This window comes from Phoenix dactylifera, unplaced genomic scaffold (assembly GCF_009389715.1).
Source record: "Phoenix dactylifera cultivar Barhee BC4 unplaced genomic scaffold, palm_55x_up_171113_PBpolish2nd_filt_p 000097F, whole genome shotgun sequence".
In the NCBI taxonomy this organism is placed as follows: domain Eukaryota; kingdom Viridiplantae; phylum Streptophyta; class Magnoliopsida; order Arecales; family Arecaceae; genus Phoenix; species Phoenix dactylifera.
In genome coordinates, this window is record NW_024067681.1 from 975,330 (window position 1) to 1,002,890 (window position 27,561).

Sequence of the window (27,561 nt, forward strand, 5' to 3'; positions counted from 1 at the left end):
TTTTGGATGTTTTTACTTCCAAATGATTCAAATAATGAGATGAAGAACATAAAAAATTTTCAAATTAAGATGCAATCAATTACATACGTTTAAATCACTCTCGAATATCTAAAATCGGGTCGAATGGCGATGCTTCTCGTCAATATCTGGATCATCAGCATAATATGGAGGCAGATCAACCCATCCCTCTAACCAAGCAGCATTGTAGTCTTGTATGCTCAATCCTCGAGGAATGCGCGTTGGATCATAAGAACTCTCGGATCTCTCGCTGAAGCTCTGGCTCTGAGAGGTGTCTTGATAAGGGGCCCATCCGAATATGCCGGCACTAAAATCCGATCCGTAAGATCCTCCGGGCTGCGCAGGATAGTAGCTACCGGAAGATGACTCTGATGCACCATATCCATAGGCTGGCTGAGGCCGCGGATAATAGGAAGACTCGGAACTTGATACATCAATGGATTCGACTCCATATGGAAGGTCATCTGCAGCGGCATCCTGGCCTCTTGAACGACCTCGAGGAGCTCTTCTTCGATATGCAATGGTATCTGACCGGCCTATATCAGACGGCCTACCGTGGTCCGTATCTTGTGTAGCATGTGTAAACTGAGACTCACCGGTGTATCGAAAACCTCCCTCCGGCTGTGTCTCATAACTAGTACCATACTGTCCTCCACTTCCTCCATGGCTAGTAGATCCATCACCACCAGAATCTTCATCGCTGCTGGTCCAAGTCTCCTCCTCGACACTCTCCATTGGGGCCCTTTCCTTTCCTTTTCTTGTTTGTTGGGATTGACGCCCTCTTGATCGAGTCGACTGGGTAGTAGAGCGTCCTCGTCCTCGTCCTCGCATGAGAGGATCATCTCTCTGAACCGGAGCATCGGACCAGTCATGCGGTGACTGGCTCCCCTCTAGCCACGTCATATCAGCTGTAGGAGTGCGTGGAATGTTGCGCTCAGCCCATTGCTGTGGATCGACCATAGCCTCGGTGGCTATGATACTGGCTGGTCGTGGAGGTGATCCCGGCTCATCAAGCTCGGGCTCCTGCTGCTGGGCCGCAAGCCAGTCGAGCATAGGATTATCATCATCATCTGTAAAAGTTCTATAGATGGGATCTGCATACTTGAGCTCCACTTCCTCTTGAATGCATTTTAGCCTCAACCGTAGATTGTAGTGCACATAAACTAAGTCGTTGAGGCGCTTTTGTGTCAAACGGTTCCTTTGTTTGCTGTGGATGAGGCCGAAGGTGGACCAGTTGCGCTCACAGCCAGTCGAGGAGACCGTTTGGGAGAGAATCCGGATAGCTATCCGCTTAAGATTTTTTGCGGATCCGCCAAAATGAATCCACCATTCAGCTGCAAAAATATTGAAGATAATTACATTTTATATATATGATGGCCTCATAGTTGAAGATAATTCAGATGCAAAAATGTCTTGCAGATTTGTATTGTACCTGGATTCATAGTTGTCTTGCTCACGACAGCTGGTCGTTGTCCAAAGCTGTGGCTACCCTCTCTAAATAATTTGGTCTGTGGAAAGAAGCTTGTTGTAGTATGTCAATAATATAAGATCTGATATATTTACATATGTTACTAAATCATAGTTACCTCTTCTATACATAACGCGGCGACTTCTGGATCAGGCTCCATCTTATAAATAACATTACGCAAAGCATGAAGAAGTTCATCATCCATACCAATTCCACTCTCGTACTGAAACCGGGGATTCAGATAGTATGCTGCACATAGATGACACCATCTTAGTATAACTATACAAATATATCAATCAGTATAATTATCAATATTATCGCTTACCTGCTAGATGCAAATCTCTACCCATTTGGGCTCCCCACCGCCGCTCAATGATGTCGATGTACTCCTGGGCATGGGCTACATCTGCCTCCATGATCTGAGCCTTTGCCTTCTCCATCATGTGATACAAAAAGCCCATCTGGGGATACCTCTCGCTATCCATGGCCCGCAGCACTTCATATAATGGTTTGATAGCCTTGACTATCGCATTGGCCCGCTGCCAGAATGACTGCCTGCTTACCAAGTCTTCCATCCTGCTTCCTTCAGTGCCGGCCTGGGCATATCTACTTTCCTGCCACTCGGGACTAACAAACATCTGACGTAGGGCTCCTTTCTTCTCGATAAGGCTATCAAGTGCAATGTAATTCGTAGCAAACCGTGTGACTCCTGGTCTAAGAATTTCTCCCCCTGCATACCTTCTCATTAATGAAAGAACCCAAGTATGGCTATAAATATACCTGGTGATGCGTTGGGCTATCTCCACCGTATGTTGCACCCTACGGATCTTTCCAATATCCATCAGGATGAGGTCGATGCAATGTGCAGCACATGGGGTCCAGAAAATTTGTGGTCGCCGCTCCATCAAGACCTGCCCGGCCAACTTATATTGCGGTCCGTTATCAGTGACGACCTGCACGATATTCTCCTCTCCAATCTGATCAATCACCTCCTCCATAAGTCTGAGGATGTATGAGGCGTTGTGTACCTTATCCGAAGCATCAACTGACTTGTGGAAGAAGGTCTTCGTATCACAGTATGTCAGAAAGTTGATGATGGCCCGCTTTGTCGGACCGGTCCAACCATCACACATCAGAGTGAGCCCATATGTGGGCCACTTGCTTTTATATGAACCAATCCAATTCTCTAGCTCTTCCTTATTGTTGTCAAGAAGCTCACCGTAGATGTCCCTCGGACCTGGAGGATCAATACCGGGACCGGCAGTCTGTATGGCAGAAATGGCAGACTTGTAGTATGTATTGTCTGCAGTATTTGCTGGAATGTGGCTGAAGTGGAACCAGGATCCAATAGCTCGCCACATATCCTTCTTCTTCTCCTTCTTCCACATTGTGTCTACTCTTTGCTGCTTCGAATCTCTTCTGGGGAAGGCATGCGGATCTACATCATGGATTGACGCACCTGGTGGAATCCCTCCGAAAGACTTCTTTCGGCTACCAAAACCACCCAGGATAGATGCAATCCGGCTACGTCCTCTGCCCTCGCCCTCCCTGACTGATGTTGTCCTTTGAAACTCTGGATCTTGTCTGCTTCCACCAGAACCGGCGCCCGACTCAAAAAACGAGGGCCCAAATCGAGCCCGATGCCTCGCCACCTCCTCCTGCTGCCATCGATCATCCAGACTCGCCCGCATGGCAGCCTGGATCTGTGCCTCCTCCTCATCTGGACCCTCGGCCTCCTGTGACTCCATCAAGTGATAGGAAGGTGCTTCTGCAGCTTGGCGTTCCACCTCCGCTTTCTGCTTGGCAGCCCTCTCCTTGGCTGCTTTGATCTCAGCGAGGTTTTTCCTCATCAGCTGACGGGTCGTCGGTGGGCACTCCGAGCATGCAGATATCTCACGAGAATTACCGGCTAAGTGCTGCTTTAATCTGGTTACTCCTCCTCCTTTGAAGCACTTGTGGCAATAATTGCACTGAAACTGGTGACGTTCACCGAGCATCTTCCCATGCTCCCAGCCAATATTACGCTCTTGGGGTTGCCCTCTCCTTGATGGCTCCATTCCTACGACCACATTAATTTTTTTCAATTTTTATTTTTTTGTAATTAAAAATTAATTTTTAAATTTATTAATTAAATTATAAATTATATAAATTCTGTAAAAAAACAGTTAATGTCATTGAATCATTGAATCATTTCCTAATTTTTGGCAATTAAATTAAATTATATATCAACAACATATAAAAATTTCAAAACGAAATGGAATCATTGAATCATTTCCTAATTTTTGGCAATTTTTGACTTAATTTTTTTAAGCAATTTAAATGAAATATTAAAAAAACAATGTAGGAGAATTTTACCTTATTTTGTTTTTGCTGGATTTTCCTTCAAGAAAAACGATGCTCTCCGACCTTTCTAATTTTTTTTCATGCCTTTGTCTTTTCCTTTCTCTTCTTTTCCTCCTCCTTTCTCTTTGCCTTTCCTTCACTTAGTCTTAACTCTTAAGCTCATGCACTTGTGGCTTCAGCCTTCAGCATTCGGTTGGCTTTTATAGCCAACCGTTGGGTCACTGTGGCACTTTGAAAAGTGCCACTGTGAGCCACAGCGCGGCACTTTCGAAGTGCCGCGCGAAGTGCCGCACAAAGCGGCACTTTCGGCCGCATTACCGTTCTAAACAGCAATTTAAACCTCGAGTTTTCAAAGTGCCGCACAAAACGGCACTTTGAAAACTCAAAGTGCCGCACAAAACGGTGTGGCACTTTCAAAGTGCCTGAAAGTGCCACACTGTGGCACTTTGAAAGTGCCACAGTGTGGCACTTTCAAAGTGCCTCAGAGGCACTTTGAACCAGTGCTGTGGCACTATCATAGTGCCACAGCGCTGGCACCTCATTGCCAGCACCGAACCGGTGCGAACCGGCTCGGTTCGCATCGGTTCGATCACGTACCGGTGCGAACCGAGCGGTTCGCACCGGTATGGGCATGTACCGGTGCGAACCGCCTCGGTTCGCACCGGTACGTGATCGAAACCATCGGTTCCGACCCATATTGGGTCGGAACCGATTTCCACACTGGAACCGGACCGGTTCCAGTCGGTACCGGTCCGGTTCGGGCTGAACCGACCGGTTCAGGTCGGTTCAGCAGACCTTGGAGTTAAGTTAATTGAACGAATTTCCTTCTCTCACCAATTGGATCATCTAGATTATGGCAATGAGTATAATTAAGTCAGGTTGGAAGAGCTCTCTTATAGTTGCACAAGTCCTGGTATTGGAATAATAGTGCTATATCTATAAATAAACAACATATGCTTATGTACGATATGCATGTTATATGTTAAGGGTTATAATGTATCATAATCATGGGTAATGTGCTATGATTTCTAATTGATGATTTTTAGATTTAAATCTCATCAGCACTTGCTCCTAAAAGTACATTGTGCCATATGTGAATTACATTGAAGAGGCTTTGTACCATCATATCTACTAAGCCATTTATGGCATTATCACATCATGCCAATGTTCTCTTCAAATTAACACAAACATGTGAAAGCCCTAACTTTGTAAAAAAGTAATCACGTTGTATATTTCTGGTATTTTAATGCAATTGGATTGTTCTTCTTCTGACTCATGGGTAATTCTGATGTCTGCTTCATATATTTTAAGCTCCCTGTCTCTGTGAATTGGCATTTTGTGGAAAAGGCACTCAACACTAGTACATTGCTCTTAAGATGAAATAAAGTTCTCAAAATGCACAATACCATTAAGATCGCAGACATTGACCTGTCATTTATATGCATGAGTACCTTTGGAGCTTAGGTAGTAGCATGTCAGTAAAATAGGAGTCAAACTTGCTTCATTTATGATGTTGAGGCCTAGATTGAATGAAAATGGGTTGAACACAGTTAAACAAACAAACGTTTTGCCCATCTTGATGTATATTGATGACCTCTTCCTTGTTAGCTTAAGCTTTTGGATACTAGTGGTTACTTAAGATCACATCATGGTAACAGAGTTGAAGATCATGGATTCAAATCCCCTTGAGGCAATTTTTCTTTAGCTCAATTGTTTGTTATCTTGGGTCTTTTCTTCACTTGACATTAATTAACATGGCATTAGAGCATATGTTTGTTTGAGAACATGAGTTTGAATCTCCTCCATGCTTGTTATTTTATTTAATTAACCTAGCTATATTGCCCCATTCTAGTCTCCACATGTGTAATTTGTGCCACACATTGGGGGAGGGGTGTTAAGCTTGATATACGTTGTTGACCTATTCCTTATTAGCTTAAGTTTTTTGCAATCTATTGGTTAGTTAACAGATTTATAAGACAACTCTAAAATTGTTTATTCCTATGTAAATTGGTAAAAGCATTAAAATTGTGAAAATTATGTGTAGATAGGTGGGAATCTACAATTGTCAAAAGACCATGAGGGACCATCAATTCAGCAAAACCAGTTTTACAATATCACGCATCCATGTGACCCTGAGACTTGGCATATGTTAAGTTCAAGCTGAATGAACAAGCAAACACAGTGCATATAGCGTGTGATTGGTGACTATATTGTCTCTGTCACTCCCTAAACCCAACAGTCGGGTCCGGGCATGCGACACAGCTGCACACTCCCTAGGACAAAGCCCTAAAGAATATGCTAGGCCTGAAAATTTAATACAACCTCAATATTCGTAATCAACAATGATCTCAATTTATACCAAACAATAAAGTTGATCTAATTACAAAATTTGAGCATCCAACTAGTATCAGTGATGATCTATCTACTCATCCTTTCATCCGTGATCCCAACTATAGCCAAGTACCAATAGACCTGCAACTCTGAAAGAAAAAAAAAAGGTGATGTGAGTTTTACAGCCCAGTAACAATTTTCACACATCCATGCCAACACAATAATATAAGTTTGAAAATAGCAAGAAATCGTCACACACATCATGAAATCACAAACCGATTATCTATAATACTTGAATAAATAGTATACATATGTACATCAAATATCAATAGGAATCTAGCCACTCAAGAGTACTATATCATATGATATCTTAATTCCTCAATAGTGTTTTCAATGTTTTTCATTCCATTTCTTTTTAACTTGATCTGGATCAATTATCTTTTCGACTTTGGGCTAAATTCCGGTCACGTTTCTAGCTCATGACGAGGCAACCAAAAGTATCACATTTCCTTTCTGTGATTGGACTACTATGGTATCACATTTCCAGCCTGTGACAGGGCTTGCTATAGTATCACATTTATAGCTTGTGACAGGGTAACCGATGATAACAAGATAAGCCCAAAATTCTTGTTTATTCAATCAAGTTCACATCCACACATCAATTACTTCTAATTTTTGGCTTTAGACTGACCATGATCACTTTTCTCGCTTGTAATGGAACGATCAAGATAACATGGGTAGTCTAGAGCACCACATCTATTAGTCCGATTATGCAAGTGTAAGTTATGCTCACATATGCATCCATCATACTATCAATCACAAGCATACATGATCAAAATACGATTTAATATGGAAACCATTATAAAACTATTCTTGCTTCCTACTTACGTAGATCATTAGTATATCATACATATATAGGTACAAAAATATTTATATCATACAGGTCAGTGTACAAGGATTCTTACCTTTTGCTAACAATCCAGACCGACTAATTATCTACCTACACTGTGATCTATAAACCAGGGTGCGCAGAATTCTGCTCAACGTCCTCTTACCTAGAAAATTATTCTCCTACAGAACCAAATCAATATCAAAATTTATTCGAGGTATCCTACAACCCAGAATCCTCTACTGGTCTACTAAATGGTCCACCATCACGTAGTAATTTGGGCTACCCTCTGAGTCTCTTTAACAAAAATTTTCTCGGATGAAGCTAGAGAGAGAAAATACTAAAAGAAAGAAACAGAAAGAGAAAAACTAGAGTATAAGAATTTTATCAAGAAACATATATCAAATTAAAAAAATTTGATCAACTAGTATCCGACGATCCGGGTCGGTCCGCTCTAGCCAATCAAAAAGAAAGAAGAGAGAGAAGACTCTCTTCTTCCTTCTCAAACAGGGGAAGCCGATCTTTCCCTCTCTTCTTAGATTAGAGCGTGGCAGGCCACCAAGTCGGCCCAGCCTTGGCGACGATGGCCACGGGCGGCCCGTCAGCCACGACACCGTTGGCGACGGTAGTTGCCCGATGCGAAGAAGGGAAGAAGAAAATCATCAAAGACCCAATCAAACTCGTCCTGAAACTTGGCTATCTCCCTAACCGGTGGCCACACGTTCACATGGGTTCCTAGGGGTGGCAAGGCTCAGCCAAATCTAGCAGCCGACAATGATGAACACGGGAGGAAGAGACCCCAAAACAGGGCACCCATGTTTTAGATTAAATCCCGACGACTTGCCAGCTTAAGCAAAAGGAAAACACGGCTAGATGACCGGAAGAAGAAGAGAGGAGTGGCGTGGATCCTGCCTTAGTTCGGCAAAGATCCAACGACTCTTCCCGGCGATAATCCAAGGAAAAAAAAACTTGACATTAGAAGTCAAAATCGGCGGCTAGATTTCGGTCTTCATTGGTGAAGCTAAGAGGAGGAAGGAGGATTAAATAGGAAAATCTCAGAGTTCTAGACGAACTCAAATTGCTCTCGGGGAGTCTCTAACTCCGCCGGGATTGGAGGTGGAAGACTCCCGACCGTGGTCTTCTTTCCTGATGTCCTCACGTGCTGAGCATTGGTCGGGTTCGAGCCTGGCCTATTCGGGCCAGCCCACAGGCTGGGCTAGTCGGGGTCGGGCTAGGCCTGGCCACTCTAGGTCGGCCCACGAGCCCTAAAAAAATCGGGTTATTACAGTCTCAAGTACCAAAAAAAAAATACATTAAACCTAGCAGTGGTCTTACATAATCTTGGATTGCATGGATGTTGCTCTTGAATATTGCTTCTTAACTTGATTTTGTTTTTTTTTTATATTTTTTCCCTTTTAGGTAATCCAAACTTCCTTGAATTAAATTCAGCCTTTCCAGGATTATTTTTTTGTTATTTTAAACATGTAATTAGTTTTGGACCAAAAACCCTGAAATTGCCAAAAGTAATGGTATAACTTATTTTGACCACATATTGAGATCAGAACAGACTTTTAACCTTGTCTTTTATGAGCAAGCTAGTTGGTATTTGAGGTTTAATTTCTTTCTCATTTCCTACTAGATTTCGCCTGCCAGACTTGTAAGTCCTACTACTTTAAGGGGCCATATTTGTTTTGTTCAGAATAAAAAATATCTTAGAAAATCTATCATAAACCACACACTTCCACCTTATCCTTTTTATGCACCTATTGTATGCCTCTTCCTATGATACATAATAGTCAATTAAATAAACAAGTAATATAGGCATGGACTGCACATGGATCTTTGCTTGGATTCTAGCTAAGGTTGGAAAAAAGGTTAGGGTTCTTTAGAAATGTTAGGGTCACACCTTACCCAAGTTAAGCCTAGCCTCAAGCAAATGAATTGGACTTTGCTTGATGTAATAGGAGAGGGCTGGAGGGTCGGTTGGGTCTAAAACCATTGAAGTTGACACATGGAAGACCAAAGTGGTGGTTAACAGGTAGTAGCAGCTAACAAGCAAGAATAGAATAGGCATGAGGAACACTTATATGATATGAGTGTTCAGAGGGAAGAGGAGTAACATGTCAAGATGAACAGAAGGACAAGAGAGAAGTACAGTAAAATGTATACAACCTTTTATCATATATGCTAATAAATCTTTTATATTAAATAATTGTAATTTATATAAAGCATTGTGCTAGGTTTGTGTTGTGCTAGCTTGGTCTACATTGTGTCCTAAACTATTTTGGTCCTTTGAACTTGAGCTTGATCAACCCAAATTTTGAACTAGGGTGACTCATATCTTAGCTAATAATGGGAAGGCCAACCTGAAGGCTTTGGTATGACTTGGGTCTGTCCCCAACCATAGTTTCACATAAAGAAAGCTTCTTTCAGATGGGTTGTTGAGATTAACTAAAACCAAGGATTTAAGTGCTACTAGCACGTAGCATCCTAGCTAGTGCTAGTATAGGGCATACTGTGCTAACTAAGATCCGCAATCTCGATACCGGATACCATTTCGGTACCTTATTGGTTTGATATAGTACTGTAGGTAAGGCATGGTATGCACTCCGTACTGAAATAACTCACTAATTATTTTTCTCACTTTTTATCTCGGTATGCCTTGATATGGATCGGTACACCTCAATACAGGTTGGTACGCCGAGGTATGGGTCAATACACCTTGGCACAAGGTGGTGTGTCTCAGTATAGGATGGTACGAGACTTGTACCAGCCTGAACTTGAGTTTTGTACTGGTTTCCACCTAGTACAATACAGTACACTCCGTATCAGGCAGTACGGGCTAGTATGACAGATCAGGGTGCCAACACATGTTGTGTTTTGCTAGAACCTCATGCTTTGCACTAGGTCAATATTGAGTAGCACTAACCATGTGATGTGTTCTGGTATTGGCCTAGCAAGGTGTGTGCTTCCCTGCATAAACTTGTACGATCCAGCAATTGAAACACTGAATAGTTTCTTTTGAATGAAACACTATATTTTTTCTTATTTTCAGGGAAAAACATTGTATAAATTGGAATCTTTTTTGAAATGATGTCATTGTGCTGATAGATTTACAGCCATTAATTTTCATTGTCATGGTCTAAAAAAAAAATGCTTATTATGTCCACATTGCTTAATTGTTAGCATGATTCATATATGGTTCCTTATTGTGCCAAGAATAGAAACAAAATTGTATGTAAGAAGCACGACCTTGTAAGGGTGTATCTTTTCTATGCTAGATATTGTTATTAGCATTTTTTTCCCTGCTTATCTATTCTTTCTGCATCTATTCTTATTAAAATATATATCAATATGTATTGATCAAACCACTCAATCTTCCTATTCCAAAATTATGTAGAATCTAATTCTGTATGATGCTGTCTCTTGGCAGGTTCAGTTTCTCAACTTTGTTTTTTGCCCATAGTAAGTAAACTTAATCTTTTTTATAATCCTTTCTTAATCAAATTAAAGTTCTTTAGACTGACATATTTCTCTTTCTTTTGATTTCTCAGGAGAGAAGACTGTGGGTACTCTAGGGCGTGCAGTGCTGATAATTTGGCTTTTTGTGGTTTTAATTATTCAGTCTAGCTACACAGCTAGTCTGACTTCAATTCTCACTGTGAAACAACTCTCATCTCCACTCAAAGGAATTGACAGCTTAATACGTAGCGAGGAACCTATCGGGATTCAAGTAGGTTCATTCACTGAAAATTATCTGGTTGAGGAGCTTGGCATTTCTAGATCCAGGCTAAAAGTTCTTGGTACTCCAGAACAGTATGCTAGAGCCCTTGAACTTGGTCCTAGCAATGGTGGTGTTGCTGCTGTGATAGATGAGCGACCATATGTTGAGGCATTTCTATCCACCCAGTGCAGATTTGCAATAGTAGGCTCAGAATTTACCAGAAGTGGCTGGGGATTTGTAAGTCTCTTATGCTTTTTTGAAAATTCAGATATGCTAAAATTTTATTTTTGCTGTAGTCTTGCACTTAAATTTAAATTTAAATTGTGTAAGCTGCAGAGGTTATAATATGGTTCTTTTAACTGTCCATGTAACAGGAAATTCCTATATTTATCTTTTCCTTAAACTTTAATTATATTAGAAGTTTTACATGTGACTGTGGTTAAACTTGAGGGGCAGGAGTTGGAGAGGTCACATATATTTGAGGATCAACTAGCATTTACAACTTAAAATTTGTGTATGATTACAATAGGCTATGGATCTTACTCTATAAAATATATATAAGAAAACTGACCAATCACCAATTGTGAATGCCTAATGGTTTGTTGAAGAAGAAGAAAGTATAACAGGAGAGTGATAGTCAAGATTACCAAGGAGGGATGCCTTACGCTCTTATGCTCAATTCAGATATTCTTCTAGCTTGATATTAAATAATAGCATTAAACACAGAAGTACAAAAGAGAAGGCGATGGATCTTACCCTTTCTCTCTGCCAACAAGATCTATGGTGCGCCGAGACGAGACAGAAAAAAGGCAAACAACACAAACTTCTTCAACATAGAAACATGGAAAACATCATGTATACCAGCTAATATAGGTGGAGAAGCAACCCTTAAGCTACTCCACCAACTCTCTTCAGTACCTCATATGGACCTACAAACCTTGGACTTAACTTTCCTTGAATCCTGAACTTCACAATTACCTTGGTAGTCAATGCTTGCTGAAATATATGATCACCAATCTGAATGTCTAATTTCCATCTCATCTCCACATAGCTTTTGTCTGCTTTGAGCTGCACGAAGTTGCTTTCTGAATAATTGAACTTTTTCACTCTTTGTTGTGCTAGCTCAGGTCCTAACAAATTCTCTCACTATTATCATCCCAATAGATAGGTGATCAACATTTCCTACTATATAATACCTCATAAGGTGCTATCTGGATTCTAGCCTAGTAACCACTGTTATAGGCAAATTCTACTAGAGGTAGATGCTTATTCCATGATCTTTTCCAGTTAACGACACAAGATCTCAACACATCTTCCAAGATTTGAATACATCTTTCTGATTGACCATCGGTCTGTGGGTGGAAAGCAGTGCTAAGGTTCGCCTTAGTCCCTAAAGCCTCGTGCAAACTCTTCCAAAATTGCAATATAAATCTGGTATCTCTATCTGATTTAATGGTTACAGGAATCTTGTGCAGCTTCATAATTTCTTTTATATGCAATCTTTCTAGTTTTTTAAGACTAAGGTCAATTCTGATAGGTAGAAAGTGTATATAGACTTCGTCAATCTATCCATGATCACCCAACTGCACTATTTGTACTAAGAGTCTTGGGTAACCTATCACTATGCTCCAATTTCTACACTAGAATGTCAAGAGGCTATAACAGCCCCCGTTGGCCTCTGATGTTTAGCTTTAACTTATTGACACAAAAAGCATTGAGCACAAACTGAGCAATCTCCCTCTTCATGTTATTCCTCCTGTAACTCCTTCAAATGTTTATACATTTTAGTACCTCTAGGGTTTACTATGTATCTTGTTTGATGATTCTCTTTTAAAATCTCACTTTTTAATTCTGAATCCATTGGCATACAATGCCTATTCTCAAATCTCAAAGAAATTTGGACTGATCACCTAACTACACTAATTTGCTGATCTTCAGCAGCTGAGGATCATTATTCTGAGCAGCTTTAATTCTCCTTAATTAGTGTAGGCTGGACATGAAGGCTATCCAACTGAGCTCCCGAATCGTGTAGTTGAATCTCTATCCTTAGTCTTTTCAATCTTTTAAGATATGCTGTTGAGTAGTGATCAAAGCTGCCAAGTTGCCTGCAGATTTCCTGCTCAAGGCATCAGCCACAACATTAGCCATTCTAGGGTGATAATTAATGGATAAATCATAATTCTTCAACAATTCTAGCCATCTTCTCTGGTTCATATTGAATTTCTTGAGTGAATATGTACTTTAGGGTCTTTTGCTCACTGAATATCTCACATTGCTCACCATATAGATAGTGCCTCCAGATTTTAGAAGAAAAAACCATTGCTGCTAAATCATTTTTAGGATAATTTTGCTGTTGAGGTTTCAATTTTTTAGAAGCATAACCCACCCCACCACCTTGCCAAGCTATATCATAACACTGTCAGGACCCTTCTTGAAAGTCTCAACATAACTAGCAAAACCCTCTAATACTAGACGGTGTGGTAAAGATGGAACTTGTCACCAACTTGTCTTTAGTTCTTTAAAGCTCTGCTCACACTCCTCAGACCATTCAAAATAAGGTCCGCCGAACCGGTATCGAGGCATGTACTAGTCAGCGGATAGGTTGGTACTACCGGTTCGGTACCCTACTGACACACGGTACGCTTGGGCATGGAGCCGGCATGCCCAATATTTTTTTGTGGAGTTTTTCAAGTTGATTTAATTGGTAATCAATTATTTTAAAAATTTTTAATAATTTTAAGTCTAATTTATTTTTTGATTTTTTTGATATTTTTATGATTTCAGTTTAACCTAAATGATGCATCTTATTGTTTTAAAATAATAAAATTATAAAATAATCAGTGAGATGTTACATGCTACAAGAAGCAAATTAAAATACCTCAAATCAAGTAATGAGATAAAAAATATAAAATAATATAATCAACTACATATATTTAAAGTATAACATACATACCGATATCTAAAATCTTATTCAGTGGCGATGCCTCTCGTAGATATACGGATCATTAGCATAGTCAGAAGGCACATCGGCCCATCCCTCCAACCAAGCGGCATCGTAGTATTATATGTTCATTCCATAAGGAACGCGCTCTAGGTTATAAGAACTTTCAAATTTCTCGTTGAAGCTTTGGCTCTGAGAGGTATCATCTGGCTGATAAACCGGCTGTGAAAGAGACCATCTGATTAGGCTGGCAGCAAAATTTGACCGTAAGATGCTCCGGGTTGCGTAGGTTAGTAGTCACCGGAAGATGCCTCAGACACACCATATCTATATCTGTATCCGTATAGGCCATAGATTGCCTGTGGCTACGAGATTCTACTCCATATGCGAGATCATCTAATACGTTTATGGATCCTAATCCAAGTGCAAGGTTATTTGCAGCTGCATCATGTCCTCCTGAAAGACCTCGAGGAGCCCATTCTCTATATGCAATTGAATTTTCGGGGCTCCACTAAATCGTGCATCGTGGTCTCTATCTTGTGTAGCATGCGTAAACTAAAACTCATCGGTGAATTGAAGACTACCCTGCGGCTGTCTCATAAAAGGTGGTCTTATGTCCACTCTCTGGCCAACAAACCCATGACCACTGGAATTGCTGCTCTTGGTCTTTGAATCTGAGTGAACTGACTCTTCGACACTCCAATAGGACTGCAAGTGCCTTTTATTTTTTTTTAGTATGCTTGGCAGCTGCCGTCTTACCCTTCATGCTACTCGTTGCCTATTTATCCTTCGTTCTCCTCTCTGTGTAGCTATGTTGGAAGGATGTATGTCGTCCTCCTAACCGAGTCAACTGGGTAGCATGGTGGCCTCGTCTAAGCATCTCTTGGTCATATTTTTAAAAGAATGTCTCAGACAAGAAATCATGTGACGATCGGCTCTCTTATGGTTGTGACTGATCAGCTAGAAGGATGCGTGGAATATTGCTCTCTGCCCATTGCCCTGCATCAATCCTAGCCTCCCTGGCTACAAAACTGGTCGATCATGGAGGCAATCCTCGCTCATCAAGCTCTGGCTCCTGCTGCTGGCTACAAGCTATCCAATAATAGGATCATTCTCATCATCAACGAAAGCACTATTGATCGGATCTGTGTACTTTAGCTCTACTTCCTCCTGAATGCACTTCAAACTCAGATTGTAGTGAATATATACAAGGTTGTTGAGGCGTTCATGTGTCAACAGTTTCTCTGCTTACTGTGGATGAGGACGAAGGTGGACTAGTTTCGCTCAGCCACTCGAGAAGACCATATGTAAGAAAATCCGGATAGCTAGCCACTTAAGATTTTTTTCAAGACAAACCAAAATGAATCCATCATTCAGCTGCAAAAATATTGAAGAAATATATATATAAGATAGTACCATATTAGTAACCATCTAACATTGGATAAATATTCTTCTGATGTGTAATATAACTGGATTCATACTTTTCTTACGATAGGTGCTGAGATTCCAAAGTTGTCAGTACACTTTCTAAATATTTTTGTCATCATATTGAGCATACATAGATCTACAACATATAAAAAATCAAGCCCAAATTAAAAATTTTAGCATGAACTCTCCTTATTTTGCATATTTCGAGCTATTTTTTCAAGCCCCCTCCAAAAAATTGAGTGAATGAGATAAGACGGAAGAAGCATGTCATATTTAGGCTTGGATCTTCCGTCAACCGTGCTGAATGTGTGATTTTTGCCGTGAGAAGGGAAACAGCTGGAGAGCTTAGAAACGATGTTGCGAAGGCTTTCTCGGGCCTTCCCGACAACTTTTAATTAGCAAACAATGGAAAGAGAAGGGGCCCGGTTCAACCAAGTTCGAACGGAACTGGCCAGTTCCGAACAGTTTCGGTCAGTTCCGAACAGTTTCGGTCGGTTCCAGCCGATTTGGTCTGGTTTGTGCCTTTTTTGGTCAGTTCTGACCGGTTCAAAACCGGTTCCGGCTGGTTCAAGGCCAGAACCGATTCCAATAGGCAAACCGATTCGGTTTTCCACCAGGTCGGCTCGGTACGGGCTAAACCGGGCAGTTCAGTCCGATTCGGCCTTTCTTGGTTCAAAGCTTACTCCCTTTTGAGTTAAATGGGTTAAGGGCATAGCTATACAGGCAAATCCATTTGCAAATCTCCTACAATTATATCCCAAACCCAAAAAGTGATGCACCTCAGAAACGTAGTTGATCTGCTTCACTTTCCTAGAGCCTCCACTTTCTTTGAATCTACTAAAACCCCATCCTTAGATATTACGTTACAACAATACCAATCTTCGAGATAAAACTCATCTTAAATTTAGCAAAAATCTTCTCTTCTTAAGGTCTGCAGAATAGTTCGCTATGCTGGCCTGAATCGAGCAGTATGGGGTGTACCGTACCACACTGATTCGGTACTGGTATCCGATACGGGTGGCATACCGACACTCGGTATGACAAAAAGATTCCGTACCGTATCGACACAGTGCTAGTGTGCACCAGTACAGAGTCTGGTACCGAGATGACGAACTTTGGTCTGCACACGCATCTTAGATGTTCCTCATGCTTCTGTTTACTCTTTGAATAAACCAAGATATCATCAGTGAAGACCAGCAGAAATCGATCCAAGAAGAGTTTGAACATCCTGTTCATCAAATCTATGAATGTTGTTGGTGCATTAAACGGCGTGACCAAGAACTCATAATGCCCATAGCATGTCTGGAAAGTAATCTTCTGTACATCTTTTGCTTTAATTTTTAACTGGTGATACATGGATCAAAGGTCAGTCTTAAGAGAAGACCTATGCTCCTTGCAGCTTATCGAACAAATCATCTATTTGAGATAAGGGTAGATAAAGGGTACTTGTTTCTTACAATAATCTGGTTCAACTCCCTATTGTCAATACATAGTTGCATGCTTGTATCTTTCTTCATGAACAAGACTAGAGCTCCCCACGGAGTTACGCTAAGCCTAAAATACCCTTATCTAGAAAGTCTTGAAGGCACTCCTTTAGCTCCTCCAACTCATGAGCCATGTTGTAAGGGGCTTTAGAGATTGGACTCAAACCCGATAGTAGATCAATAAAGAACAATCTCCCTGGCCAATGGCAATGTTGACAAGTCCAGGAACTCATATACAATAAGAATATCTTTCAATTTTAATTCACCCCACCGTGTGTCCCTCAGTGTTCAGGAAACCTCTACATCCTTTCTTCAGCATCCGCCTCGCCTGCAAATCTGATACCATATATGGAGGGGCAATTCCTGTACTTCCAACAAAATTGAACTCTAATGGACCTGAAAGCTGGAAGTTCATGCTCCTCTTATGACAATCAACTGAGGCATGGTAGGTAGCTAGCAAATCCATCTCTAGTATGATATCAAAATATCGTGATTCTAACATTGTTAGACTGCAAGCATTCTGTGTCTCCTATTCTGACTATACAGACTTGCAAATAGAATAGTAATTGATACACCTCCTACTGCGGTTTCTACACATAGCTCAGTTTCCATAGGCTCATGCAGCATTTTATATTTTCTAACAATAGTGGAAATTTGAAAGAATGAGTAATACTCGGATCAAACAACACATAAGTATTAGACACCGAAATGTTACCTGTCACCACTGCATTAGAGCCCTGAGCATCATGTTGTATGAGATCCTAGACCTGCCCTTGAGTCCTAGGTCTTTGACTTTGCTTTTTGTTTTGTCCAGCTGGAGGGGTTATATGTTGAAGGCCGAGCTTTATGAGTGGTCTGATTCTCCTTTCTTTGCAGACATCGCTATCTTGTGGCCTATTTGGGCCACATCCAAGGCACGCACCAATGTTCTAGTGACAATCCTTGTCAGCATGGTCCCTGTCACACCAGGAGCATCGATCACCACCATTTGTTGAGTCTTGCTACTCCTAGTATCATTAGTTGGTCTCTTGGCTGAACTTCCAGTGTTTCTACTGCTCTGCCCTTGAAGGACCACTTGACCTGGTCCTTTTCTTTTGATTTCTTTCCATTTCTACCCATGCTTTATTGAGTTTTCTTTCAATTATCAAGGCCTTGCTCATTGCAGCCCCATAACTTGTTTTAACTCAAATGGTACCACTTTCTTCCTAATTTTTTACGTCAAGCCCATCTTAAATTCAAGAACTCGACAAATCTCATCATCTGCCAGCTTTGGGACAAATTTAGCTTGCTCAGTGAATTTGGCCTCATATTGATCCAATATCATGCCTTTTTCCTTCAATATGATGAACTTTTGCTCCTTTTGGATTCTTGTTCTTCGAGGGAAGTACTTCTTATAGAATGAGAACCTCTCCCAAGTGCATACTTCTGCATCATGCTCATGTTTGCACTCTAACATTTGCACCAATGATATCCTGCTCCTCGCAGCATATAGGAGGTATAGGACACCTCTTCATCATGGCATCCCATCTGCATATGCTTTCTCGATTTCTTTCAACCAAATTTCGGCCTCTAGGAGTTCTATGATTCCCTTAAAAGCTAGTGATGCCAGTCTCTTAAATTCTGAGGTACTGTTGTGCTGCTCCTATTGAGCCCTGATGCCCTGCTACTGCTGTTGCACTAGCTACTACTGTATCGGTTGCTAATGCAACTGCTATTTTTGTAGCTATCATTGCAACTGCGACCTCCCAACTAATGTTTGCATTAATTGGAGCATTCCGAGTTTGTCCTGCTCTATTTGGTTGTCCTGATAGGATTAATGATACCCTCCTACTAGGAGTGCCACTTATCTACTAGTTCAAAGATTCCCCAGTAACATTGTTAGCAAACCTTTTTATCATCAGAGAGAAGTAAAAACATTTAATAGAAATTTATAAATTTAATAACTAACAAGTCCAAAAACTAACAAGCAACTTCAAGAATTTTGTTTACAAGAATCTAATTTCAAATTCTTTCCAAATGTTAAATCGAAAAAGGAACCTATAAAATGCTTCCAGCATTTATACTACGTAAACAAATACTAATTCTCAGGCTATGCTGAACATCCTGCTCTTGCATCTAAATGCACTCCTATAACTGTACCCTGTTTGTAATAGTTCTCTATGCTTGTAAAGAAAAAAGACCAAATAATGACCTTAACTGACAACAAGTAACAAATACCTTAACTAAATAATTCAAGCAATAAAGTAAACAAATTTTTCTTTCTAATACTAAGTATGTAAGAAAAAATATTATATTTTAATAAGTCTTTGCTTTCTGTAATCAAGAATATTTATGTTTGCTCAAGTATTGATACAATTTCTCATAAGAACAATATAAGATATCATATTCAACTCAACAAACTATTAGACTGTGACCATACTTATACCTTGTACAGTGAGCCACGGTGCCATACTTATATCATGCAGAGTGGACCAAAATACCATATTTATACCCTATGGCGGGCCCAAAATGTTGAGCTCTGGAATAGTCAAAGTACCAATGTATAACCCTTATTGGTGGGGTCCAAAGCATAGTCAGGATCAAAGTAAGTTCATTCATAAGTCATATATATCAAATTTTAAACAAGTATGCACATTCAATAAAAGATTTGTAAACAAGTATGCACATTCAATAAAAAGAAAACCTTTCCAATACAACGAGCAGAAATACAGCCAGTAGCTAAGTATCCCTCCAAAGCTGGAATGAACAGACCCAAACCGAGATTTGGGGAAGAGAAAGGTATCCATAAACTAGGACAAAGAATGGCTTAGCAGGTTCAGTACTTCAAGACAAGTTGAGCAATAGCCCAAATGTTTTTGCTTCTCCTAACGAAAACAACAACAAAATGAACAATGCCTGAAGTGTTTCGGTGTTTAAAACCAAAATAAAATGAATAAGTGCAAATTAAGCAGATAATTACATAGGATGTTTCTTCTGTTTGGCATCAAATCTCAGGAGCTAGCATTTGGCAGCATGATATGCTGCAGCCTGGAGCAAAATGGTAATATGAAGGTTAAAGAGGAATCATCATGGAGAGCTAGAGTTCTGATACCATGTAGAACAGTGTTAAATTGAAGAAGAAGATTGTAATAGAGTCAAATCCATTGCCATCTCTGCACGCATGCATATACCCGGGTATATGTTTATGTTTTCTTGCATTGTGAGTCTCATACACGTGTAGTACACTGCCCACACAATACAAAAAGGTACAATGTACGCAAAGTATATGATTCATCCTCGCTTATCTTCACATATTGTTTTTAAGTTGCCTCCAAGGCTCTTGTTAAGGTACTGTAAACAAAGTAATCCCATACATTCTATAGACTAAGCATACACTTAACACCACGGCATAATCATTCTTCAAGGTATTTGACATATCTCTTTCTTGATGAAAGTAGTTTTGGCTAGAAAAGCAGTTATAATTTGAAGGGCTGGTGTTATTTCTCAAAGAGAAAGAAAGGAAAAAGTATTAAAAAGTGGGATTTATGTCATTAGAAGAGCTGGTCATAATGAATTCTGTGTATGATGATGAATAAATACTTCGATTTGCAAAGCTGTGCCCATATATGAGATAGGGATGCAGTTAAACCTATGGTGCAAACCATGTGGTTTCTTCTATGCATAAACTGCAAGTGAAAAATGTATTCTTGCTATGAAGATGGTAAGTTATATCCTGCAATCTTATCTTTTCCTCTATCTCTCTCCTCTTACTACGTTTGAGTTTGTGTTTACTTTCATATCCAAATCCATCATAGTGCTCTCTTACCATTCATCTACTGTTAACAGGTTATATTTCAAGTCATTAATTGTTTATCATCTCATTGTAGGCTTTCCCACGAGATTCCCCCTTAGCTGTTGACTTGTCAACTGCCATTGTTGCACTGTCAGAGAATGGGGATCTCCAAAGGATTCATGACAAATGGCTGACGAGAAGCGCATGCATCTCTCAAAACAGCGATCTGGAGTCTGATCAACTCGATCTTGGAAGCTTCTGGGGTCTGTTTCTTATTTGTGGAATGGCATGTACAGTTGCTCTCATCATATACTTCTTACTTATGGTACGCCAGTTTATTCGGCACTATCCCCTGGAGGAGACTGACTCTTCCGGTCAAGGAAGCTCACGATCACGCAGCCTTCATTCTTTCTTCTCCTTCGTTGACGAGAAGGAAGAAGATGTGAAAAACAGATCCAAAAGAAAGCAGATGCAGAAGGCAGGAAGCAATGGTGCTGATATTGAAAGTGAGGACAAATTTGTTAGCCCCTAGTCATATAATTTCTTCAGTTTCTCCCTCCATACCTATAACCTGTCATACCCATAACTGTAAATATGCAATCAGATTATTTTTCGAGAAGTAATTTTCTCTGGTAGTAATCAGCCACCCTTGTATGGATAGACAATGAGATGATAACTCACGTGTATACTGGAACATTGCATATGAGAATCAAATTCATAGAAGTTCTTTTTGTAAAAAATGCTCCACCAATTATCATTGGGTCTTCATTTTTCTTTCTTAAAATTATAGATGTTATAAAATTTGTGGCCCTTCGATATGATAATGCTATCTGGTTGTGGCCTAACTACGGTCTTTTCCTGGGGGATAACCTCAGGTGACTTTTAGTTGTCATGTTAAGAATCTACTTTGGCTGTAAGAGACTTTCCATTTCTTGATGTCTGATTGCTTAAACTTTTATCAAGCATTGTGGTCTTTGTTTAGTTGCTAAGCTAGTAAAAAGAACTGGTATTTTGTCGAGAAATGCTGAAGATTATCCATCAGGTCACTGCTCAGTTTACCAGTCTGATATGGAAGCCAGTAATGCACCAATCCCTAGCTGCCACATCAGCCTGGTGAATGGAGCGATGATGTGACAGGTGATCTGTAGTGGTACTCTTATGATAAAGGGAATCTTCTATTCCAATGTTTGGCTTCCATTAAGATAATTCCAAGGGAAAACTTGTTATAAACAAATGGGAGGCTAGAATTTGTTAAAGATGGCCTAAAATTATTCTTATGAATAATGTCTCTACAGAATTATTTCTTTTTTTTTTCTCTTTACAGATTTTTCGGCAAACACATGTTCGCAGAATTAGTTGTTTATTTTTGTAAAGTCACGGCTGATTTGATTCCATTCTACTGGTTGATGGGGCATTGTTGCTGATAACATATCATGTAACTTACGTAGTATGTAAGATGGGTGTATTGTTTTTATACTTATCTATGTCATTTCATCTATTCATTTTCTGGATAAGAGAGGGAGCTTCGAAGTGCTAGACCAATTAGCTATCCAGTGTGTACCACAATCCTTCTACAAAAACTATGCTGAAAACTATGACATCAAATGAACTCACACACCCATCAATATCATGGATTTTTCTGAACGAGGCTATTGCTATAATCACACACCTCTCAAGTTATTAGCAGAAAGGAGTAGAACCGCAAGCCTTTTGAACTAGGGGATTGAGAATCATTAGGCTCCATGAATCCAATGTAGACCGGATCCACTGTTATGCATCTTTTGCACCATAGAGTGCGGTGCTTGCTTAGATCACTGCCACGTTGCCTGTACTCAAAGATCATACTGATGCCGAATGTTGTAGGAGAATCCTAGCTCGAGGAGACTCAATTGGTGCTATAAAAAGTCCAGCCTGAGGTGTCACACAGAGCCACAGGTTACAAATGGCCTAGATGCAATGTGTTCGGATTGTATCTTTTGCACGAAAAAATGACTGATTTTCTTTTGCGACATCGGCTGTATCCTTTTTTTTTTTTTTTTTTTTTTTTTTTTTTTTTTTTTTTTTTTTTTTTGCTGAAACGGATGCTTCATACAGTACGGGTATGAATACACCCAATAAGATCAAAATACAAAATCTCGCGGAGTGCCAAAGGCAGCTCCGCCTCCCCCGACCATAAGGCGTACCCCGAGTGGTGGGCCGCATGGGCAGCCACCCAATCGGCTACCCCATTGGCCTCCCTGAATACATGCTTGGCCAGAAAGGCCCCCTCATCACACAACATCACAATATCGCGAATCAAGGGATGGTCTGTGCCCTCACCCCTCAATCCCCTCTGAATCCACCGGACGACAGTGGCCGAGTCACCCTCCAGAATAATCGAGCTGGCTCGTAATACAGCCCGCGCATGTCGAAGGCCTGCCCAGGCTGCTCGCAGCTCAGCTCCAGGAACTGATATATCGAACAACTGACAGCCACCGGCGGCCACTAACCTGGAGTGCGGGCCCCGTATGACAAAGCCTGCACCGCCGCTCGTGCCGCCATCCAAAACTGATCCATCGAAGTTGACCTTGAGGAAGCTCGGGGGTGGGGGCTCCCAGGTGAAAAACACCAACTGAGGAGCTGCCGAAGCAGGGGGGAACCCCAAGTGTCCCGAGCTATCAAAGGTCGGTCTGAGTGAGGGGCGGGTCTGATCTCCGAGGCCTGTGCTCGAACAAACTCTGCCACGAACCTCGGCGACACCCTGCGCTCACCGAGAGTGCGGGCATTCCTTGCCAGCCAGATCTGAAGTGCTGTGCAAGTAGCTCTAATGCCCTCCTCACGGGTCCGTAAACTGGCTAACCACTGCCGTATCACCCGGAGAAACTGTAGCCGCTCACTCCGGGCCTCCGCGGGATCCCTGCCCACTGCCATGTCGACCTCGCCCATGTACACTGGAAGATAACGTAGTCCACTGACTCCTCAGCTCCACACGTCCCGCACTCAGCCGGGATCCCCCAACCACGCCTGCTCAACTCTGCTCTCGTAGGAAGGCGGTCCCAGAACACCTTCCATAGAAAGAGAGCTACCCTCGGGTGAAGTCCGGATCTCCAAATCCACGTGCTATCCGGGCCCGGCTCGTGCTCTGGCTGAATGGCGCGCGTGAGGTCTCTCAGCCTGACACTGGCCCGGCTCGAAGTGCCCCACACCCTGACATCTGGCCCCCCGCATCCTGGTAACGGGAGGGATCGAATCCTCGCAGATAGGTGTACCCCGAACAATAGCCTGAGTCTGGCCTCATCCCACTCTGCACCTCCTGGTGCTAGGAGGTCGCACACCCGTAGCCCCTCAGCTGCCTCTGTGTCAAACATAGTCGGCCAACTGCTTAGGGGCAAGGAGTCCACCCATGAGTCGCCGGTCACATCAATACTACGGCCGTCGCCAATCAAACACCTGATATGTGCCGATACTGACGGCAGGTACCTCCCGATCTCACGCCACATGAAGGATACTCGGCGACCACTCTGTGCCACCCCCGAAGCCCCTCGGCCATATCTGGCTGCCATCACCTGACTCCAGAAGCCGTGTGGCTCTAATATGAACCGAGCCGCATGCCGAGCAATGAACGCCTCGCGCCTCTCAATGAGGGACTGCACTCCCAGACCACCCTCACTAGTGGGCTTGCAAACCTGCTCCCAAGCTACCAGGTGCACGCCATGACCTCCACCGTATGACCCCCACAGGAAATTCCGAAGAAGGCGTTCGATCCTTAACAGGACCGTCTTTGGAACCACTGTGTTGGCCATGAGATACACCAGTATAGATCCCAACACCGCTCTGACCAGCGTCACTCTCCCCATCATGGATAAAGAAGACGCCCTCCAACCCTCCAGCCTGCTCTGAACACGCTGCACCAAACCGGAACACTCAACCACCCGTAGCCTACGGCCAATAGTAGGCACACCTAAGTAGGTAAGTGTCCCCTCCTGCTCCGGTATCTGCAAGATCCCCCTGATCTCCTGTCTGACTCCGCTCTCTGTGCTGGGGCTGAAAGAGATGGTGGATTTGGAAAAATTCACTCTCTGTCCGGACGCCGCGCAGTAGGCCGCCACCACCCGGCGAAGAACCCGAGCCGCTGAAGTCCGTGCCCTGGCCATAAGAAGACAATCATCAGCAAAGAGTAAGTGGGTGAGAGGGTGGGCCCCCGTGGCTGGGACATAAGCCTCCAGCTCCCGGCTAGCACACGCTCTCTGCAGAGACCGAGATAAAACATCAGCACAGATAATAAACAGATAAGGGGATAAGGGACATCCCTGCCGTAGTCCTATGGAGGACTCGAAGAAAGGTGTTGGCGTGCCGTTGATCAAGATAGAAAACCTTGGCTCCCGGACACACCCCATAACCCAGCCGATCCACTGCCTGGGAAAGCCATATGCCTCCAGCGCCCGCTGAAGGAAGCTCCACCTGATCCTGTCGTAAGCCCGCTCCATATCCAGCTTGACTGCCATCAGGCAGTGCCGCTTCGATGCTCGCCGGAGATCCCACATCATTTCCTGGGCCAACATGACATTATGAGAAATATTCCTGCCGGCCACAAAAGCCCCTGCTCCTGGCAAATGATACCAGGCAGGAGGGGTTTCATTCTGCCCACCATAATTCTTGCCACAACCTTGTATAGGGTTGTGCACAAGCTAATGGGCCTAAAGTGACAAGGTTCAGCCGCATTTTGACGTTTAGGTATTAGTGTGATGAAGGTGGCCTTCCAGTCCACAGGCATAGCTGCGTGGGCAAAGAAACACTGGATAGCCTCCACCACCGCGAGTCGAATAATACCCCAATACTGCCGAAAGAAAAAGGGGGGGAAACCGTCAGGTCCCGGGGCCTTGTCCACTGCCAAGGCCCAGACTGCCTCCTGTACCTCCTGTGCCGACACCTGCCGGGTCAGAGATACACTCTCAGCATCACAAATGCCTGCATCCACCGTCAGAGAGGGGTCCCCATCAGTGGCCTCCTCATCCTCCGTCCATCTAGATCGGAAAAAATCGAGTAAGACCTGCCGGATGGCAGGCTCGCCCTCCACACGATGTCCAGATCCATCTCGCAGTGAGTGGATCATGCTCCTCAGTCTCCGGATAACCGTCGACCGGTGAAAAAATCTGGTGTTGCGATCACCCTCGCTTACCCACTGCACCCGAGATTTTTGTCGCCAAAAAATCTCATGCTGCCGTAGCAGCGAATGGTGAGTCGCAAAAAGTCCCCGGAGATCGGCCATATCGTCCTCCGGAAGCACGCCTCCTAGGTCTTCCTTTCTCTGCAGCTCAGCGATTGAGGTCTCAACCCCCTCCAGTCGCCGAAAGATATCGCCCACAACTTCACGGTTCCATCGGCGGAGGCGCCGTTTGGTCAGCTCAAGTTTGCGTGAGACCCGTTGCATGGCATCGCCATGCACCGGGGCCCGCCACGCATCGCGAACAATATCCCAAGACTGGGGGTACGACAGCCAGACCTTCTCAAAGCGGAAGGGGCTGCAGTGCGTGGGGCCTGATGAGGTGGACAGTAGCAGTGGGCAGTGGTCCGAGGCAATCCGTGGCAAATGACTAACTCGGCCTGTGGGAAAACGGAGGATCCAATCAGGGGTCGCAAAAGCCCTATCTAATCGCTCCCAAACCCTAGCACTGCCCAACTGATTATTGCACCAGGTAAACTGTGGTCCCGAGAAACCCAAGTCTACTAGGCCGTTCCGCGACACAAAGTCTCGAAACTCTCTCCTGTCCACTCGATCCGTGAAAGCAGCTCCCCCCCGCTTCTCATTTTCGCTCTGGATACAATTGAAATCACCAATTGCTACCGCCGGGATGCCCTGGGCGGTCAGGTTGGTGATCTCCTGCCAGAGGACTCTCCTAGCCCGATGGTCCGTGCTAGCGTACACACCACACAGTACCCATGGAGCAGCGTCGGGTCGTGATACTATCATGATTACTTGTTGGGAGCAGTTGTGGAAGACATCAACTGTCCCCACACCCCGCCTCCACAGAACCAAGATGCCTCCCGACAGCCCCTGGGAGTCGACTGCATAGGTCTCCCAATCCCTCTCCATGCGTCGTCTCAAACGGCTGAGCCCGTCGCCAGATAATCGGGTCTCACATAGGAAACAGATCTCCGGACTATGGACCTGGACTAGTCGTTTGAAAGTAGACATGAAGGACGGCTTGGCCGCCCCCCTACAGTTCCAAGCAAGTATCATCATGGGTCACAGTCCACATAGTCGGCCTCAGACCCATCCTCTCCCAGAGTCACGGAACCACCCTCAGGCTCGGCGCCCCGGCAGTCTCGCCCCTCCTCGCCACTAGCTACGGCTATGGCCCCCATAACTGCTGCCCTGACACGCTGCACGGCAGTAGAATGGTCCGTGCCCCCTCCTAGTGGCGGTGCCTCCGCCATGCTCCCCACCGCATGTGGGGTGGGGAGGTCCCCCACCACGCACCTGCCTGGGTCAGCGTCCTCCCGCACCCCCGCAGCCGGTGTGCCGAAGCGAAAAACTCCATCCGGCCCCCCCAGGGCCCACGACCTCACCCCACAGTCGCGGCTCACTCGATGCACCCACCATGGGGTGGTCCTGAGCTAAGGAAGCCGGGACACACAGGCCCCCCGGACCCGAGGCTGACTGGGCAGAGTCCAAAAGGCCCCCACCCGCCAGACCCCGGGTTGCCCGGGCCTCCGGGCCAGCCCCAGAGGTCAGAGCCATCAGGGCCAGCGGTCCCATGGCAGATTGGGCCCGCAGGCCCTGCAGCTCAAACGGGCTCGCGCCCTGCTCACAGGGAAAGATCCCCATGACAGGCGCGCCCTCAGCATTGGGCGCGCCCGCGGCAACGGGCGCGGACCCCGTGCGGGGCGCGCCAGCAACCATCGGCGCGCCGCCAGCGCCTGGTGCGTCGTCAGGGGACGGCGCGCCGATGGCGCAGGGCGCGCCGATTAAGCGGGCCGGCCCACGTCCACGGCGCCCAGCTCGCTGGGCCCGTGCGCGTTGGGCCTGCCCAGAGGCTTGGTTAGGCAGACCTGGGCCCCCTTGTGGGCCGCGGCCCGCTAGGGGTCTGGGCCGTTTTTGGGCTTGGGCCCGTACCACGACCGTCCCACTGGGCCCAGGATCAGCCCGTGGGAGGACCGGGTCGACCGAGACGATCTGGTCA

General features: G+C 43.8%; 2 protein-coding genes across 4 annotated transcripts in view; one reads left to right on the forward strand and one right to left on the reverse strand.

Moving 5' to 3' along the window:
• LOC103699003 (glutamate receptor 3.1-like) overlaps positions 1–21,138 on the forward strand; it is a 65,319-nt gene extending 44,181 nt beyond the window's left edge. Inside the window, 3 exon segments of the mRNA XM_039116524.1 lie at positions 10,483–10,514; positions 10,604–11,010; positions 20,493–21,138. Of these exon segments, the coding sequence (XP_038972452.1) occupies positions 10,483–10,514; positions 10,604–11,010; positions 20,493–20,930 (877 nt within the window). The 3' untranslated portion in view covers positions 20,931–21,138.
• Positions 70–3,782, reverse strand: LOC120104760. 3 transcript variants are annotated; one of them, XM_039116501.1, is made up of 3 exons: positions 1,605–3,782; positions 1,451–1,526; positions 70–1,352 (listed from the first exon to the last, which is right to left on the reverse strand). In XM_039116501.1, the coding sequence occupies exon 1, from the start codon at positions 3,541–3,543 to the stop codon at positions 1,801–1,803; it is 1,743 nt and encodes a 580-aa protein (XP_038972429.1). In that variant the 5' UTR covers positions 3,544–3,782; the 3' UTR covers positions 70–1,352; positions 1,451–1,526; positions 1,605–1,800. The 3 variants fall into 3 exon arrangements, with proteins under 3 accessions (XP_038972429.1, XP_038972427.1, XP_038972428.1); XM_039116499.1 differs by having other exon boundaries at positions 70–1,526; XM_039116500.1 differs by having other exon boundaries at positions 1,451–3,782.
• Positions 21,139–27,561: the final 6,423 nt, after the last annotated feature.